This window comes from Geotrypetes seraphini, chromosome 3 (genome assembly GCF_902459505.1).
Source record: "Geotrypetes seraphini chromosome 3, aGeoSer1.1, whole genome shotgun sequence".
In the NCBI taxonomy this organism is placed as follows: Eukaryota; Metazoa; Chordata; class Amphibia; order Gymnophiona; family Dermophiidae; genus Geotrypetes; species Geotrypetes seraphini.
The window spans coordinates 191,833,753-191,851,936 of NC_047086.1; the positions used below are offsets into that span (position 1 = coordinate 191,833,753).

At 40.8% G+C, this 18,184-nt stretch overlaps 1 protein-coding gene across 4 annotated transcripts in view; it reads left to right on the forward strand.

Moving 5' to 3' along the window:
- The window catches only part of PDE1B (phosphodiesterase 1B), a 657,058-nt gene that overhangs the window by 593,905 nt on the left and 44,969 nt on the right, over nt 1-18,184 (forward strand). For all 4 annotated transcript variants that reach the window (XM_033937713.1, XM_033937714.1, XM_033937715.1 and 1 more), the window contains one exon: nt 3,406-3,487. In XM_033937713.1, coding sequence (XP_033793604.1) covers nt 3,406-3,487 — 82 coding nt within the window. The remainder of the gene's footprint in view (nt 1-3,405; nt 3,488-18,184) is intronic.

An 18,184-nucleotide genomic window follows, 5' to 3' on the forward strand; every position in this document is an offset into this window, starting at 1 on the left:
AATTGATCACCTTTTCAGACATCATGGCCAAATTTAATATTCCTCCTTCTCAATATTTCAAATGGATTCAACTTCACCATTGTCTTACTGCGAGGTACCCTTCCCCAGCATCTCTTCATACCACCTCAGAATTACACTCTCTGGCTCTTTCCTTCACTGCCTCCAAAGGCCAATCATCTAATTGGTACAAATTTATGCATTCTAAATGTTTCGCTGCAATCCCAGCTTCCCTGACTTAATGGGATATGTTGTTGCAGTCTCCATTAACTGATTGTATTTGGAAGGAACTGTGGGCCAGAATTTTTAAATCGCTCCACTCTGCCTCCCATAGACAATCCACGATTTTTCTATACCATCGAGCCTTCTGGACTCCTTCCAAAACAGCCAAAATTAAGAGGTCCTCAGATAGCTCCTGTTGGACTTGTAAATCCTCAGAAGGCTCTCTACGACATATGATATATGATTGTCCCCATTTACAGATTTTTTGGTCCTCTATTTGGAATGTGATTACCAAAATTTTTCTTATAATGACCCCTTTACATTAGATGTGTTAATTCTGGGATCCTCAGCACTATCCTCACCTTTATCTTTGTATCATGATCGCCTTTTGACCCTTTTGCTATTTCTAGCTATTCAATTAATTTTGCAAAATTGGAAAGACTTCTCTAATCTCAGCTTCACTCATTGGTGGAATTCGGTTTGTCTTCATGTTAAATATGAACAACATTTGGCAGAACGCTCTAAATTACTATCCACTTATAATAAAACATGGTCGATACTATTGGAATACTGCACTCAAGACCTTTGAACTAATAATATTTATTAGACCTTTACCTGCATAATATCATTCATCTAATTGATTTACTCATTTGCATTTCTCATTGGTGTTTAATATCTACTGCATTCTCAGGACTCATCAGTGACGCCTTCAACATTTATGATAATTGGTTTCCTATGCACATCCATTGCCCTACCAATTTCTCTATCTTGCTATTTATTATGGCTAGAAGACTGTTTTGTATTATTTAATGCTTTGTGTTTGATACCGATATATTATCTTATTGTGGTGATGTACTTGAAAGGAGCTGTCACTTCTTTTCTTGTTGGGCTTTCTTGGAAGCCTGTTGTTGTTTATTTTATACCTATAAAATCAAAATATTTTGAACTAAAAAAAAAAATTGTATATAATTCATATCCTGTACAGTACGCAGTATATAAAACATTAAAGAAACAGTCCTCAAAATAAAGTACTGTAGTTTAAATAGAAAGAAAAGATAGGTTTACACTTACTTTTGTTCTTCATTCATCCCACTGTTCCCTCTCTTCCCTATGCATCTGTACCTCACACCTCTTCCAACACCATGTCCAATTCTTCTCCCTCCCTCCGCCCAACAATTTACCTCTTTCTTCATTTCCCGTATGCACCATCTCTCTTTCCCTTTTACTCAGACATCCATGCCCAACAATTATCCCTTTCTATACCCTCCCCACCTCTGCATCTCTTCCCAAGTTTCCAAGTTTCAAGTTTCCAAGTTTTATTGATTTTGATATACCAACCATCAAATTAATATCTAGCTGGTTAACAATCGAATTAAAAAGATAGGGAAAACTGAGAAAAATTAAAAATAAAAATAAAAAAATGTGTGAACATATAATAAAATAAACAAACAAACGAACAAACAATTACCAGACGTACTAGAATGTGAGGGTAGAATAATGGGATGGGAAAAGTTACATATTAAAGAAGAAGAAGGGAGATAGTAGGGGTTGGGTAGTACATAAGGGAGGGGTTGCTTTGTCAAGGAAATTGTTGTGAAAAGGAAGAAAAAGAATAATAGTTCTAATGATTATTAAATGCATCACCAAATAGGAGAGTTTTAAGACCAGTCTTAAATTTATCAAGTCGAAGTTCATCACGGAGATGCTGTGGTAGGGAGTTCCAAAGAGTAGGTGCAGTTACTGCGAAGTTCACTTTCCGTGTATAGTAGAAATCTCTTAAGGAGGGGATGAAAAGAAGTTTTTGGTCGGTTGATCTTAGTGTGCGTGGAGAACTTTGAGGAATAAGAAGTTTATCCCCTCACTCCTTCCATTATTCCATCCTATGTCCCAAGTTCATGCTTCCTTCCCTCCCTCCATTCTGTGTCCCAAGTTCATGCTTCCTTCTTCCATCCTTTGTCCGAAGTTTGTGCTCCCTCCTTTCCTTCTGTGTCCCAAATTCATGCCTCCCTCTCACGGGTGTTTATCTCTTCTGGCTGGCTCCCTCCTCCCAGCTACACTTCTCTTCACAAAGGTGCATCCGCGGTTCCTACATGTGGCCCACGGCTGACTCAGAAGCCTTCCAGGTCAGTCGCAGGCTGTATGCGGCTTTGCGAAAAGAAGTTCGGCTGGGAGGAGGCAGCCAGCCAGTGGAGGTAAACACCCAAGGGAAAGAGGCAACGAATTTGGGATGCAGAACGGAGGGAAAGGTGACACTGGGAATGAGGCTAAGACTCCGGTTGTCCCAGGTGCCTAAAGTCCCCTCCTCTGAGAGGGCTCTTAGGCATCTGAGCCAATCAGAGCCATAGGCCCCTCCCTGGTGTGTTCCAGAATGCACTGGGAAGGAGAGGCCCACCATTTTGGAGTGGCGGGCCTGCCAGCCATAGGGTGTGAACATCTATCCAGCTGGACTTTCAACTAAAAGGTACCTGGGGGGGGGGTGTTGAGGTGTGGCGGTAGAATTAGGGGTATGGGGGAGGGCCTGAAGCCTTGGAGGTGTTTGGGTGTGTTGGCTTTGCATGGTATCAGGGGTACAGGGGGTGGCAGCAGGAAGGAAAAGGCATCCTTCCTGCCGGTCTTCAACTGGGGGGAGTGCGGGGGTTCCCTGCCTCTCAGCTGATTGTGGCAGGGGGATTTCCTTGCCACGATCAGCTGATTGCATGGGATCCCTTGGCGATTCTCTAACCAGCACTTGTGACATGGGCGCTGGTTAGAGAATTGGGGCGGTTAAGTGTCTTTCCTTAGGGCAGATGCAATTCTATAGGACGCCGGTGTGCGATTCTCAGCCGCTTCATAGGCAGCTGCTGAGACCAGCATCCTATATAGAATTCCCCGCTCAATCTATAACTGGGTCTGTAACTATGTCATTTACATGTGTTGTTTATCCTGAAAATCCAACTTGGTAGGGCTCATGAGATTGCACTGTTGTGTTCCTTCAGCTCTCTGTCTGCAGGATGAACTTACCAGATATACCACTGGCAAGTGCTGGGTCAGGAGCTAAGACCATAACTAGCTATTTTAAAAAAATCCTTGAACAGTCAAACTCAGTCAACCTTAAAGCCATTTGCCATGATGTTGGGAGGTCCTGAGTCCATCCTAGTGGAACAGAAATCCTTTTTTACCCTTGCTTCTGCTTTTCATTTCTCTTAGGGCGACAAAGAAGCAGAGCTGGGTCTCCCCTTCTCTCCATTATGTGATCGTAAAGCTACACTAGTGGCTCAGTCTCAAATAGGTGAGAGGACAACTGGTATCCCTGGACCAGCCAAGGATGCCGTGCTCAGGGCAGCGTCTTTGGGATATACAGTGTGCTTATACTGTGCATGCATAATGTAAGCTAAGTGTCTGTGTATTTCTGTGTCTTTTGTGTCAGTGTGTATGCTGTTGCATACTCTGATTAATGTCTGCATTATTTGCTCTGTGTTCGTATATATTCTGTATGTTATATGTATATATTGTAATGCTCTGAGTATGTTTTGTTCAAAGTCTTTAGTATTTAAGCAATAAAACTTCAGCAATTCAGTAATGTGTTTACTTGCATGTTAAAAAGGAAATTTAATGTGCTACACAAAATAAATTTTGCTGAAGGCTAACTAAAACACAATATAGCATGGCCTTGGTTTTGATATGGATATTGATACAGAAGAGAGTAATGTCCTTTTTGGCTGCTGCAAAATCCTCTCTGCTGATTAGCTTTGGGTATTAAAAGAGAAGGCGATAAACAGATCTAAATTAATAAAAATAATAATTAAACAAGATGAATATGATGGGACTAGGAGAAATATTGACTGCATGGTTTAAAGACTGGCTCAGTGGTAGACTTCAGAGGGTGGTGGTAAATGGTACTCCCTCAGAAACGTTGGAAGTAACCAGTGGAGTGCCGCAGGGCTTGGTCTTGGGTCCGATACTATTTAATATCTTTGTACGAGACCTGCCTCAGGGACTTCGAGGTAAAATTATATTATTTGCCGATGACGCTAAGCTATGCAACATTGTGGACAGTGCAACCGTGCCCGATACTATGAGGCAGGACCTACTTTTACTGGAACAATGGTCTAATACTTGGCAACTGAGTTTTAATGCCAAAAAGTGTAAGGTTATGCACCTTGGTAGCGGTAACCCCTGCAGAACATCTTGAATGTTGAAAACTTAACAAGAACTGTCGCAGAATGGGATCTGGGTGTAATCATTAGTGAAGATATGAAATCTGCCAATCAAGTGGAGAGAGCTTCAGCCAAGGCTAGACAAATGCTGAGTTGCATCCGAAGAAGTTTTGTCAGCCGAAAACCTGAAGTTATAATATAATGCCGTTATACAGTTCCATGGTGAGACCTCATCTGGAGTACTGTGTTCGGTTTTGGAGGCCACATTATCAAAAGGATGTGAAGAGAATGGAATCGGTTCAGCGAATGGCCACTAAGATAGTCTCAGGACTCAAGGATCTCCCATATAAAGAACGTCTAAGCAGGCTGCAGTTATATTCTCTCGAAGAACGCAGAGAGAGGGGAGACATGATAGAGACATTCAAATATCTTATAGGCTGTACTGAGATAAAAGAAGATATCTTTTTCCCTATGGGTCCCACGGCAACAAGAGGGCATCCCGCTCAAACTCAAGGGTGGGAGACTTCATGGTGACATCAGGAAATACTTCTTCACCAAAAGGGTGGTTGATCGCTGGAATGGTCTTCCACGTCAGGTAGTTGAGGCCAGTAATGTGCTCGACTTCAAGGGACGATGGGATAAACATGTGGGTTCGCTCTGGGGAAATGCTTAGGGGGAGGGTTCTTTGAGTGGGCAGACTTATTGGGCCGACGGCCCTTTTCTACTGTCATACTCTATGTTTCTATCTTCAACATGCCCCCTTGAACTTTGGATGCACAGCGACTAAGAAGCTTAGCAAGACGTCCAGAAAGTTGGCTTTGAAAATCGGCACTTGGACGCTTTGGCAAGAAAAACATCCAAGTGCCAATTCATGACAATTTTGGATTTCTTAGTGTTTTAAAAATGCCCTTAATAGTGTTGCAAATGCATCCCCAAAACAATTTCCATGGTGATAGGACCTTTTATAGATCGATGCCTACTTCAAGTCCAAACATTTGATAAGGTTCTTAATCATCTGACCTTTATCAACTCAAATCAAGCCATTCACCAGTACAAATATTATATCAACACAAGGAAAAAAAATTCTTTATATATGAAAAAGAAAAATCACTTATCTGTGTTGGCGCTGAGCAGGAAAATGAGTAGTGCCATTTGACGCCTACAGACATCATGAAATATATTTAAAGCTGATAACTGCACAGGAAAAAAGTGGCATTTTAGCAGAAAATCAATGCTGCTTCCAAGGGCTATCAACATTTCAGGAAGATTGCCATCAAACAAATTTTAATCTGCAATTATGCCTCTGTTCTACAAAGGAAAATCTACATGGTGTATGACAAGAACAATGGGTTTCTTTTCCTCATGTTGATATATATTGTACTGCTGAGTGGTTGGATTTCAGTTGATAAAAGGACAACAGATCTGGATCTGAAATAGGCATAGACTTATAAGAGGTCCTACGATCACTATAGATATTGATCTAACACAGAGGCTGCACGTAGAAATAGTTGTTTGAGTAACTATTGAACTTCATTGCCTATAGAAAATTCTCTTCGCACCATGGATTTTCCCTTCTTTTTTTTTCTTTTTGTTATCAAGGTAAGATATGCACATATGTACAGAATAGTGCTTGGCAGGATTTTTTTAAAATTGCATTTATATACACAAATGCCATTATTCTAATCATTTGCATGCATAATTGGGATATAAATGTTACTGCCTATTTTATAGAATTACCCCCAAGGGTGGTTGTGTTATAAAGGTTTTTTATGTGTCTAAACTCTATTTTACATAGTGCTGCCCAATTTAGGGAAAAAATTTTTGATTCAATTCACTTTTCCTGCCCAATTGAGTGTTTATTTCAAATATCCTGATGGATTTATTTTGTAACCTCTTCACCCACCCTTTGCCCTCTCCAACCCCACACCGGCACTGTGGCGTAAACAAAATAAACAAATAAAAAAGACTTCTCTTTTAGGTTCTAGCTCACACTCGCTGTCTAACACCAGCTCTGGCAGGATACACATTTAAAATCTGACATATTGTAATCACAAAATAGAAAATAAAATCATTTTTTTTCTACCTTTTGTTGTCTGGCCATTATATTATTCAAATCATGTTGGTCCCAGGCTCTGCTTTCTGTTTGTCTTCTGTTAACTCGCTCACCAGCATCTCCTGCCCATTTGATGTTTTCTTCCATCTCTGTACTCACCATCCATCTTCCATCTCTGTACCTTTCCTTCCACTGCCATATCCAACGTTTCTTTCCCACTGTCTACCATCTCTCTCTTTCTCTCCCTGCCTTGTGCCCTGGGCCAAACCTCTCTATTCCCCACCATGCAGCATCTCTCCCTTCTCCATTATCATATGAAATATTTATTTCTCTCTCCTCATGCACCATCTCTCCCTGCCTTCCATCCTATGTCCAACATTTCTTTCTCTAGCTTCTCCATGCATGTCTCCCTCCCCTCCACCATATGCAGGATTTCTCCCTCTCACCCCTTTCTACCTCTTTGTTGCACTCTCTTCCTCTCCTCCACGCAATGTCCAACAATTCTTCCTCTCTTCCCCCCTGTGCGGCAGCTTTCCATCCCTTCCATCCCCCTATGCAGCACTTCCTGACTCAACAGTATGTGAAATCTTGAGGGGGAGGGGGGGCTGGTGCTGTGGAGCGAATACACTTGTAGGTCAGTAAGAGGAGTTTTAACTGTATGCAGAAACAGGGAGCCAATGAAGTGTCTTGAGGAGAGGGGTAATGTGAGCATAATGCCATTGGCGGAATATATGAGGCATGCAACAGAGTTCTGAACAGAGTGAAAGGGAGAGAGATGGTTTAGCGGAAGACTGGTAAGAAGCAAGTTCCAATAGTCTAGGCAAGAGGTGATGAGGGTATGAATACCACCTCCTGTTGCAGGTAAATTAATTTGCTGCTTCTTGCTGACTTTCTGGTATAACGTATTACTGCTCTTTTAGGTTAATTTTGCAGCGTAGAATGTTTTGCAAGGGCAATGTAGACTCCGAAGAGTTATTCCTGAGAAACTTCACTCCTCTCAGAATAGCTGGCAGATGCAGCTTTTTTTTCTGTTTTGGCACATTTGGTCTGTGCCGTTTTACAAGCTGTACCTGCTTCTTCACATTATCCTACCCTATAATCTCCCTGGGCATTCAGAAGTTTATAAGCAGACCCATAAGCTCTCCAGGTGCTCCCTCGTTGGATAGATTTCTTTTGAAAGTAATCCTTTACTCTCTTGTACTCTGTCTTGGTTTTTCATGACTTGTAGATTCCCCCATACGTCTGAGATTTGTTTTAGCCTCAAGCACTTCAACATTCTGTGACATTGAAGTTTTAAGACACTGATAATCCTTTCATGTTCACATTCTCAGACTCTTCTCATGGAGTCACCTTTGAGTGAAATAACTTTTTGCATCTCTAATTTCCTCAGGTGACTGGTGAGGTGTAGACAAGAGTTTTCATTGAATGACTTTTCTACGAAGGGACTTTACACCTTTGTAGTCTAGTCATTTCCTTTCTTATTGCCTTAAGGAAGATTTTCTTGGCTTTAAAATTGACACCTTTCACATTTCTATCTTTTGACTTGGGAGTTCTAAAGGAAACGGCCTACTAAAATTGCAGACAGACAGTGACAGGACTGGAAGTTAGTTAGAGGGAGCGCAAAATGAAGGTCATTAGATTAAATTATTTTGAAGATGTAAACAAGCGGTTGTTAAGCTGGTTGTTACAGTGTGTTTGGATGTTCAGAAAACATTTGACAACATCCCATATGAGAGACTCATTAGAAATGTAATGCAGTGCCCTTTTATAGTTTGAAAAATGGCTAAAATAGCATTTCCCAACTTTTTCACTCCTACGTTACGGCAAATTGGCTGGTTTTAAGAAAGGTTTGGACAACATCTTGGAGGAAAAGTCCATTGTCTGTTATTGAGAAAAACATGGGGGAAGTTACTGCTTGCCCTGGATCAGTAGCATGGAATGTTGCTACTCCTTGGTTTTTGGCCAGATACAAGTGACCTGGATTGGCCAACGTGAGAACGGCCTACTGGGCTTGATGGACCATTGGTCTGACCTAGTAAGGCTACTCTTATGTTCTTATGAGACTCTCTTTGTGGACCAGGGAGGTGGGAACAAAAATCCAGCAGATTTTAGGTTCTTTCCCCACTCTCTCCCCCCCCTGCTGTCTGACTCTGCTCAACAAAAAAAACCCCAACTTAAATTGGGATCCCAAGACCTGCCAGCAGAAGACTTTCTGTCCACCCCACCCCCACCCCCCCTCCCCCACCCCCAATGATGCTGAAAACACTGCTCTCCACCTTGGCAGTTTGTTACAGCTCCTGAGCTGCCAACACCAGCACATTCATAGGATCAACGTGGATTACAACAATATACAGTAGCTAGGCATGCTTCTGGTGTACATTCAAATATATTTTTTTAAAAATCACATTTTCTTCAAACCATGGGTTTAAAAAAAAAAAAAAAAATGTACTATTACAGTTTTAAGAGTCTGAAATTAAACAGAACCCTCAAGAAGTCAGACTCTGCATAAAATGCACCACTAGAGAAAGAAAAAAACTGACCTGTAGGCCCCTGTATTTTGCAAAATATAAAGACAACAGGTGCAACATTTCAAAAACTAACATACTCCAATCATATTACAAATTATCAAACCAAATAAAAAATGAAAAATAAGATGATACCTTTTTATTAGACTAACAAAATACATTTTCCAAAAAGCTTTCAGAGCCCCAAATCTCCTTCCTCAGATCAGGACAGTGTGCTGCCATTATGGTATAATGTCCTAACCTGTGAAAGGAGGTTTTGGCCTCTGACAGTTGGTTAAAAAATGTATTAAATTAGTCAAATAAAACATATCACCTTGTTTTCCATTTTTTTATTTTATTTTAAATTGTCTGGCCATTTTATTTTTCCAATCTCTGCTTTTTTTTTTTTTGCTTTCCTCAGCTTCAGGTCCATTTGTCATTTTTTCTCTCTTTCTGTCTTCTTCACCTCTTCCACTATATCATAAGAACATAAGAGTTGCCATACTGGGACAGACCGAAAGTCCATCAAGCCTACTATCCTGTTTCCAACAGTGGCAAACCCAGGTCACAAGTACCTGGCAAGTGCCCTTTTATAGTTTGAAAAATGGCAGATTTTATACTGCTTATCCTAGAAATAGGCAGTGGATTTTCCCAAGTCCATCTTAATAATGGCTTATGGACTTTTCTTTTAGGAAATTATCCCAAATCTTTGTTAAACCCTATTAAGCTGCTTTTACAACATTCTATGGAAACAAATTCCAAAGTTTATTTACGTGTTCAGTGAACAAATACTTAAGTGGCAAATCCCCTGGACCGGATGGAATTCACCCGAGAGTCTTAAAAGAACTGAAGGTTGAAATCAGAGAACTACTGCAAAAACTTGCCAACCTGTCAATTAGAACTGGACAGATACCAGATGACTGGAAGATAGTGAATGTCACGCCAATTTTCAAAAAAGGATCAAGAGGAGAACCAGGCAACTACAGACCTGTGAGTCTTGCGTCTGTGCCTGGAAAGATGGTTGAAGCACTGATTAAAGATAGCATAGTCCGGCACTTGGATACACACAACCTGATGAAAGTTAGTCAACATGATTTCAGGAAAGGGAAATCATGTTTGACGAATTTACTTCAATTTTTTGAGACCCTGAACAAACAAATTGATAGTGGAGAACCGGTGGACATAATATACTTGGACTTCCAGAAAGCGTTCGACAAAGTTCCACATGAAAGACTTCTCAGGAAACTACAAAGCCATGGAATAGAGGGAGATATACTAAGATGGATAGGCAAATGGCTGGAGAACAGAAAGCAGAGAGTGTGCATAAATGGGAAGTTCTCAGATTGGGAGAAAGTGACTAGTGGTGTGCCCCAGAGCTTGGTACTTGGGCCCATCTTATTTAATATTTTCATCAATGACCTAGAAGAAGGAACATCCAGTGAGATCATCAAGTTTGCAGATGACACAAAGCTATGCCGGGCAATCAGATCGCAGAAAGATAGCGAGGAACTCCAGAGTGACTTGTGTCAGTTAGAGAAATGGCAGTTGAAGTTTAATGTGGAAAAGTGCAAAGTAATTTAGGCATTTAGGCAGAAAGAACAAGGAACACAAGTATAGAATGTCAGGAGCAACTCTGTGTAAGAGCAAACAAGAAAAGGACCTGGACGTACTGATAGATAGGACCCTGAAACCATCGGCACAATGCGCGGCGGTGGCAAAGAAAGCAAACAGAATGTTAGGCATGATAAAGAAGGGAATCATGAGTAGATCAGAGAGTGTTATAATGCCGCTTTATAGAGCAATGGTCAGACCATACTTGGAATACTGTGTCCAACATTGGTCTCCCAACCTAAAGAAGGACATAAAACTGCTGGAGAAAGTGCAGAGACGAGCAACGAAGCTAGTAAAAGGTATGGAGAAACTGGAATATGAAGAACGACTCAAGAGACTGGGATTGTTCTCCCTTGAGAAAAGGAGACTGTGAGGGGATATGATCGAGACCTTCAAAATACTGAAAGGAATCGACAAAATAGAGCAGGAAAAATAATTATTTACAATGTCCAATTTGACATGAACAAGAGGACACGGAATGAAGCTAAAGGAGGACAAGTCCAGGACAAATATCAGGAATGCTCTCCCAGAGGAGGTTATAGCGGAAGCGACTGTCCTAGGATTTAAAAGCAAACTAGATGCACATCTCCTTACGAGAGGCATAGAGGGATATGGGTGACTAAAAATTACTGCATAAACACCTGGCTGGGCCTCCACGTGTGCGAATCGCCGTACTTGATAGACCGAAGATCTGATCCAGAGATGGCACTTCTTATGTTCTTATGTTTTAAATCTTCAACTCCCCAGATTTTATGTAGCTTCCCCAGACTTAGTAGCTTCATTGCATGCTTCCTAGTCCTACTAATTTTGGAAGGAGTAAACAGCGATTCACATCTACCTTTTCCACGCCACTTACAGCCTCTTTTACACAGCCACATTAGTGGCCGCGCTGCACTAATGGCCCCGAAGCCTTTAAAGGGCTTCGGAGCTGTTGCCGTGCGGCTTTGTAAAAGAGGCCATTAGTATTATATAGGCCTCTATCATATCTCCCCTGAGCCATCTCTTCTCCAAAGTGAAGAGTCATCCCTTTCCCTTTATCATTTCCGTCCCCCTTTTCTAATTCCACTATGACTTTTTTGAGATGCGGTGACCAGAATTGCACACAGTATTTAAGGTGTGGCTGCACAATGAAGTGACGCAAGGGCATTATAGCATTCTCATCTTTGCTTTTCATTCCCTTTCCTGATAATTCCTAGCTTTCTATTTTCTTTCTTAGCCGCAACTACACACTGAGCTGAGGGTTTCAACATATCTTCAACTATGACACCTAGATCCTTTTTCCTGGGTGGTGACTCCTAATGTGGAACCCTATATCATGTAACTATAGTTCGGTTTCCTCTTTCCCAAATGCATCACATAGCACTTGCTCTCATTAAATGTCATCTGCCATTTTGATGCCCAGTTATGCAAGGCCCTCTTTCAATTTTTCACAATTTTCTTACGATTTAACAACTTTGAGCAACTTAGCATCATCAGCAAATTTAATTACCTCACTGGTTATTTCCATCTCTAGATCATCATTTATAAATATGTTAAAAAGCAGCAGTCCTAGCACAGACTCCTGGGGAACCCCACTATTTATACTCTTTGCACTTTTTAATCTATATATATAAAATCGGAGGTATGTATGTGTGTATGTGTGTATGTGCCGCGATCACGCAAAAACGGCTTAACCGATTTGAACGAAACTTGGTATGCAGATCCCTCACTACCTGGGGTGATATGTTCTGGAGGTCTCGCGGCCCACCTGCACATGTGGGCGGAGCTACAAACAGAAAATCAGATTTCACCCATTCATGTCAATGGAAAAAATGTAAAAAGCTGCCATTCTCACAGTAATTCAAAAACGGCTTGACCAATTTGAACGAAACTTGGTATGCAGATCCCTCACTACCTGGGGTGATATGTTCTGGGGGTCTCGCGGCCCACAACTCTATGTTGCTTGCTCAAGGGTGGGTTCACCCAAGATTTTATATGTTCTTGCTCCTGGAGGTGAAACTAAAAATGTTGTTTATAATCAAGTTTTGCGTTAGTTCTATTGTATTCATTTTGTCAAATATTTCACATTATAATTTGAATATATGTGTGTGTGTGTATGTATGTATGTTCCAGCATAACTCTTCAATGCATGGACAGATTTCAACCAAACTTGACATTCACATTACTTACTATCTGAGGACAAACACTGTGGGGGTGGGAAGGGGGGGGGATATGTAAAAATGATTGAAAATGACATATTTTAGTATCTACCCCATAGTGTTTTCGGGCTCACAGATGAATATTCAGCATAACTCTAAAACGCATGGAGAGATTTCAACCAAACTTGGTACACATATGACTTACTATCTGGGGAAAAATATTGTGCAGGTGGGACGGGGTAAAATACTGTGGGGGTGGGAAGAGGGTGATATGTTAAAATTATCAAAAGCGACAGATATTAATGTCCAACCCATAGTTTTCGGGCTCGCAGAGATGAATACCGACACTCCCGATGCCGTTTAAGTCTAAGTTCAGCCCCATAGAGAGGGACATTCCTTTGGGACATGTGGAGGGTAGGGGGTTGGGACATGTGGGGGGGTAACGTGGGGGGTGGGACATGTGGGACATAGGGGGGTGGGACATGTAGGGGGTTGGACATTTTGGGATAAATAAATATCCGGGCAACGCCGGGTTATCAGCTAGTTCTTTATAATTCTTCAAATATGGTCTAAAATGTCAACATAAAAGGGTAGTGTAAGCCTGTATATAACAATTGCTTAGTGAACCCCACTATTTACCCTTCTCTATTGAGAATATTGACCATTTAACACAGTGGTCTCAAACCCACGGCCCAGGGGGCCACATGCAGCCCACCAGGTACTATTTTGAGGCCCTCGGTATGTTTATCATAATCACAGAAGTAAAATAAAATAGTTTCTTGATCATATGTCTCTTTAGCTAGAAATTACATTATTATTAAGACTTAGGGCTCATTTTACGAAGGTGCTCTAAACGTTTTAGCGCATGTACCAGATTAGCACATACTAGCCGAAAATCTACTGCCTGCTCAAAAGGAGGCGGTAGTGACTAATGCGCACGGCAATTTAGCACGCGCTATTCCGCACGTTAAGGCCCTAACGCGCCTTCGTAAAAGGAGCCCTTAGCCAAAAGAAAGATTTATTAACTATAAAGAGTTTTTTTTAACTCATGCAAAATTGTCATTTCTTTAATAAAACATTAACTATTTTTCTGAGGCCCTCCAAGTACCTACAAATCCAAAATGTGGCCTTGCAAAGGGTTTGAGTTTGAGATCATTGATTTAACACTACTTTCTGTTTTAACCAGTCTTAATCCACAATAGGACATAACTTTCTGTCCCATGACTTTCTAATTTCTTCAGAAATGCCAGGCACTTCTTGTTCATGGAATTTGTATTCCCGTCCAGGCACTACAGCTGCCTTTGCTTTAGAGGAGGGTATTCACTCCTGTCCCATCCATACACCTTCTCTTTCTTTCCCTCCTTCCAATCAGCATGTTTTCTCTCCCCCCACCCACCCCAGCATCATCTATTTCCCTAACCCTCACTCCCCAGCCCCTTTATGGTTGCTGGTTTTCAGGACCAGCTGCAAGCAACATCCTCTATATCAGTGGTCTCAAACTCAAACCCTTTGCAGGGCTACATTTTGGATTTGTAGGTACTTGGAGGGCCTTAGAAAAAAAAAGTTAATGTCTATTAAAGAAATGACAATTTTGCATGAGGTAAAACTCTTTATAGTTTATAAATCTTTCCTTTTGGCTAAGTCTTAATAATGATATTGTAATTTATAGTTAAAGAGACATATGATAAAGAAACTGTTTTATTTTACTTTTCTGATTATGATAAACATACCGAGGGCCTCAAAATAGTACCTGGCGGGCCGTATGTGGCCCCCCCCCGGGCCGCGAGTTTGAGACCACTGCTCTATATACAATGCTGCTGACTTCCATTCTCACCTCTTCACTTTGGAACAGGAAATGAGTCAGAACTGGCATCTACACATTTAAGGCTGCAGCTCTGTGGTTGTCTTTTATGTTCTTTTGCCGCTGCTGCTGGTCTTTAGAAACAGTGGTGGGAGGGTGGTGAACTAAACTAAACTAAAATTTAACCTTATATACCATGTCTTCAGCCAAAGGAAGCTCGACGCGGTTAACAATAAATTAAAAAATAAAGTGAACTGAAATACAAGAGAGTTAGTTTTCAAAATGTTTAGCGGAATAAAAAAGTTTTTAGAAGTTTACGGAAGAGTTGGAAGGAACTGGGACACCTCAAAATTAGGGGAAGTTCGTTCCATAATTGGGGAAATTTAAACGCCAGAGAGCTGCTAAAATTCTTAACTCCTTGAATTCCTTTCCTAGAAGGAAAAGAATGTTTAAATCGATGAATGTCTCTCGCCTATGAAAATCTGTAAACATTCCATAGAAGAGGAACAAGAGAAGCAAAGATACCATATGAAATCTTAAAAACACTTAAACTGAATTCTAAAATAAACCGGGAGCCAATGGAGAGAGAAAAGCAAAGGAGTCACATGGTTGAATTTGCTCTTTCCATCGATCAACTTCGCGGCGGTATTCTGAATCAATTGTAGTCTTTGAAGGCAGTTCTTAGTGATGCCAACATAAATGGCGTTACAATAATCTAACCGGGATAATATAATAGATTGGACCAAAACAGAAAAATGACATTGATGGAAAAGAGATCTGACCTTCTTCAACATTCGTAAGCTGAAAAAACATTTCTTAACCAGAGAGTTTATTTGATCTTTAAAAGTAAGAGAAGAATTAAAAAGTATTCTCAAAATCTTAGAAGAGATCCCAATTTGTAGGGAGGCTCCAGAATCCAAAAGTACAGTGGAAGGAAGATGATCCAATTTTGGGCCTAACCACAGAAGTTTAGTTTTAGCTGCATTTAGCTTCATCTGGACGGATGTAGCCCAAGTTTGAAGTTTAGAGGTACAGTGATTTATTTTAAAAGTTAAATACACTCAGAAACAAAAGCATCTTATCCCCCCAATTATTAAAGCATCTCATCCCTCTGAGCCAGCATCTCACTCTTTCTCCCCTATCCTGGAGCCAGCATCTCTCTCACCCCTGTCCCACTGAGCCAGAATCTCTGAATTCCCAACTGTTTGTAACAAATATGCAAATAAGGAAATTACTGTAAACACGTGAAATCAAGAATGTTGTACTGAATGATTCAATAGAAGCATTATGAGTTACTACTACTAATCATCTCACGCAGAACTATAAATTAAAATAATCAAGAGACAGTCTCAGCTCAATAGAGCTTACAATCTAATTAACAGACAAACAGGACAAATAGGGGGTTAGGGAGTTTCTCAGGCATGGGTACTTTACCAGTGAATGGGGTTAAGAGTTAAAAGCAGCCTCAAAAATATGGACTTTTAGTCTGGATTTGAATAATAAAAACAATAACTTTATTTGTAGATTGCAATGCCTCACAGTTCAATGCAGTGTACAACAAAAAAAGAACTGTACATACACAGGTATGAAGGCGGTTTATAGGAGCACGGGGGCTGTTAAGGTTACTCAGAAAGATAGTGAAATTGGATACAAGCAGTGAATTATGCTTTTTACCACCTTCATACCTCATACATCAGATAAGTGGTTCATTGATTTTATTCTTATGAACATTTATATATAAGCTATCAATTGTATGGAAGGCAGGTTGAGGGATGCTATAGTGCGATGATGGTCCCTCAATACAATCAGCACTTGTACTTTAAATGGTGCCTTTGCACTTTTGGTTGATGACTGAGCACTTTATTAGCACTTGTTGTACTTTATTTATCATTCTAATTAATTTTTTTTGTATTTGAATGAAGAATGAACTTGTGGAGAGTTTTTAGTATTCAATATTTAACACAAGTTATTATATTTAATTAAATCCTTGAGTTTTTTGAGTGTAATCATAATAGAAACATAGAAGATGACGGCAGAAAAGGGCTACAGCCCATCAAGTCTGCCCACTCTGCTTACCCACCCCCTGTCTATGCCATAATGACCCAATTTTCTTATCTTGACTCTCGTAGGGATCCCACATGAGTATCCCATTTATTCTTAAAGTCTGGCACGCTGTCTGCCTCGATCACCTGCGCTGGAAGCTTGTTCCAATGATTAACCACTCTCTCTGTGAAGAAATACTTTCTGGTGTTGCCATGAAATTTTCCGCCCCTGAGTTTGAGCCGGTGCCCTCTTGTGGCCGAGGACTCACACAGATTGCCCTGATCAAAAGTTTACATACCCTTAACAAGTTCTGCAAATTCTTCAGATGAATAGATGAAAACTGGAAAGAATGGATTGAATACAATAAGTACAGCCACGCTTTCTGTGAACTCAACCACTGCCCACCATATCTCTTGACATCCTCAAGCACTAAGTTCCGTACTCTACTCCTACATTGGATACAAACCATGCTCACGGACGGCATTTTCCCGACGGAACTCAGCAAAATCATCATCACCCCAATCCTAAAAGACCCAAAAGGACCAACAGACCAACCATCCAACTACAGACCAATTGCCTCAATACCTCTATATATCAAACTAACAGAAGGACTAGTAGCCAAACTCCTCACCAACTACCTCGAAGACCATAACTTACTCCAGCTCACGCAATCGGGCTTCAGAACTAACTTCAGCACAGAGTCACTACTAGGCTCCCTTATCGACACAGCAAGACAACACCTTAGTGTCAGTTTAGTAAAATGTAAGGATGGTCGCACCCCCACAATGTTAGGTGGTAGGGGTTAAGTGAAATGCGCACTGACCAACGCCAGGTCCCAGGTTCAGTTCCCTCACCGATGACTCACCAGGAAGTAGAATCAGAGGCACAGCCAGAGGTTTTTGCATAAAGAATATATTATAGAAATAGTCTTACAGAAAAGCAATATTTATAATCATTACAATTAAATATTACACTTAAATAGAGAGCCCAGCAGTTCCCCTGCCTTACAGAGTCCAGAAGGAATTGAGTGTGAAGTTTCAGGGAAAGGCAGAGAGAGAGAGAGAGAGAGGGGGAGGGGGTGATGTTTCGTGTTGCATAGATAAAGAGAAGGATAGACAGAGAGATAGAGAGAGCTCAAGAGAGAACCAGAGTGCCAAGCCAAGAGCCAAGAGATAGCTAGATAGAAAAAGAGAGAGAGAGGGCCAAGACCCCTCTCCTGATAGCTTGATAGGAAAAGAGACACACCCATTGATAGAGCTAAGAGCAGGCTTTTATACCTTGGAATCTTATTCTGAATAGAGAAAATATTGTATCTCCCAGTATCTTTCTGTTTAGAATTTGTAAACTGTTTGAGACAATGGTTAATTTAATTAACAAAGGAGGGTGTAATACCTGCAAGCATGGTGATGGGATTAGGTCTCTGGCTTCTTTGTTTCTTGATCTGTGCAGTTGGACCTAAGCACCCTCTTAATCAGACATTAACACCTTTTAGCTAGTCATGATTCAATCAGGGAAACTTAACACAGTCTCCCTGCACTAAGGGTCTATCTGCCTTCCCATGCCAGAGCCAGATTGATATAATCTCCCATAAGCCTCTAGGCTGACATCTCCCATAATTTTTTTATTTTTATTTTTATTCTTTGAAATGAGGGCAAGCTTGTGGTACCCTCGCTTACCTC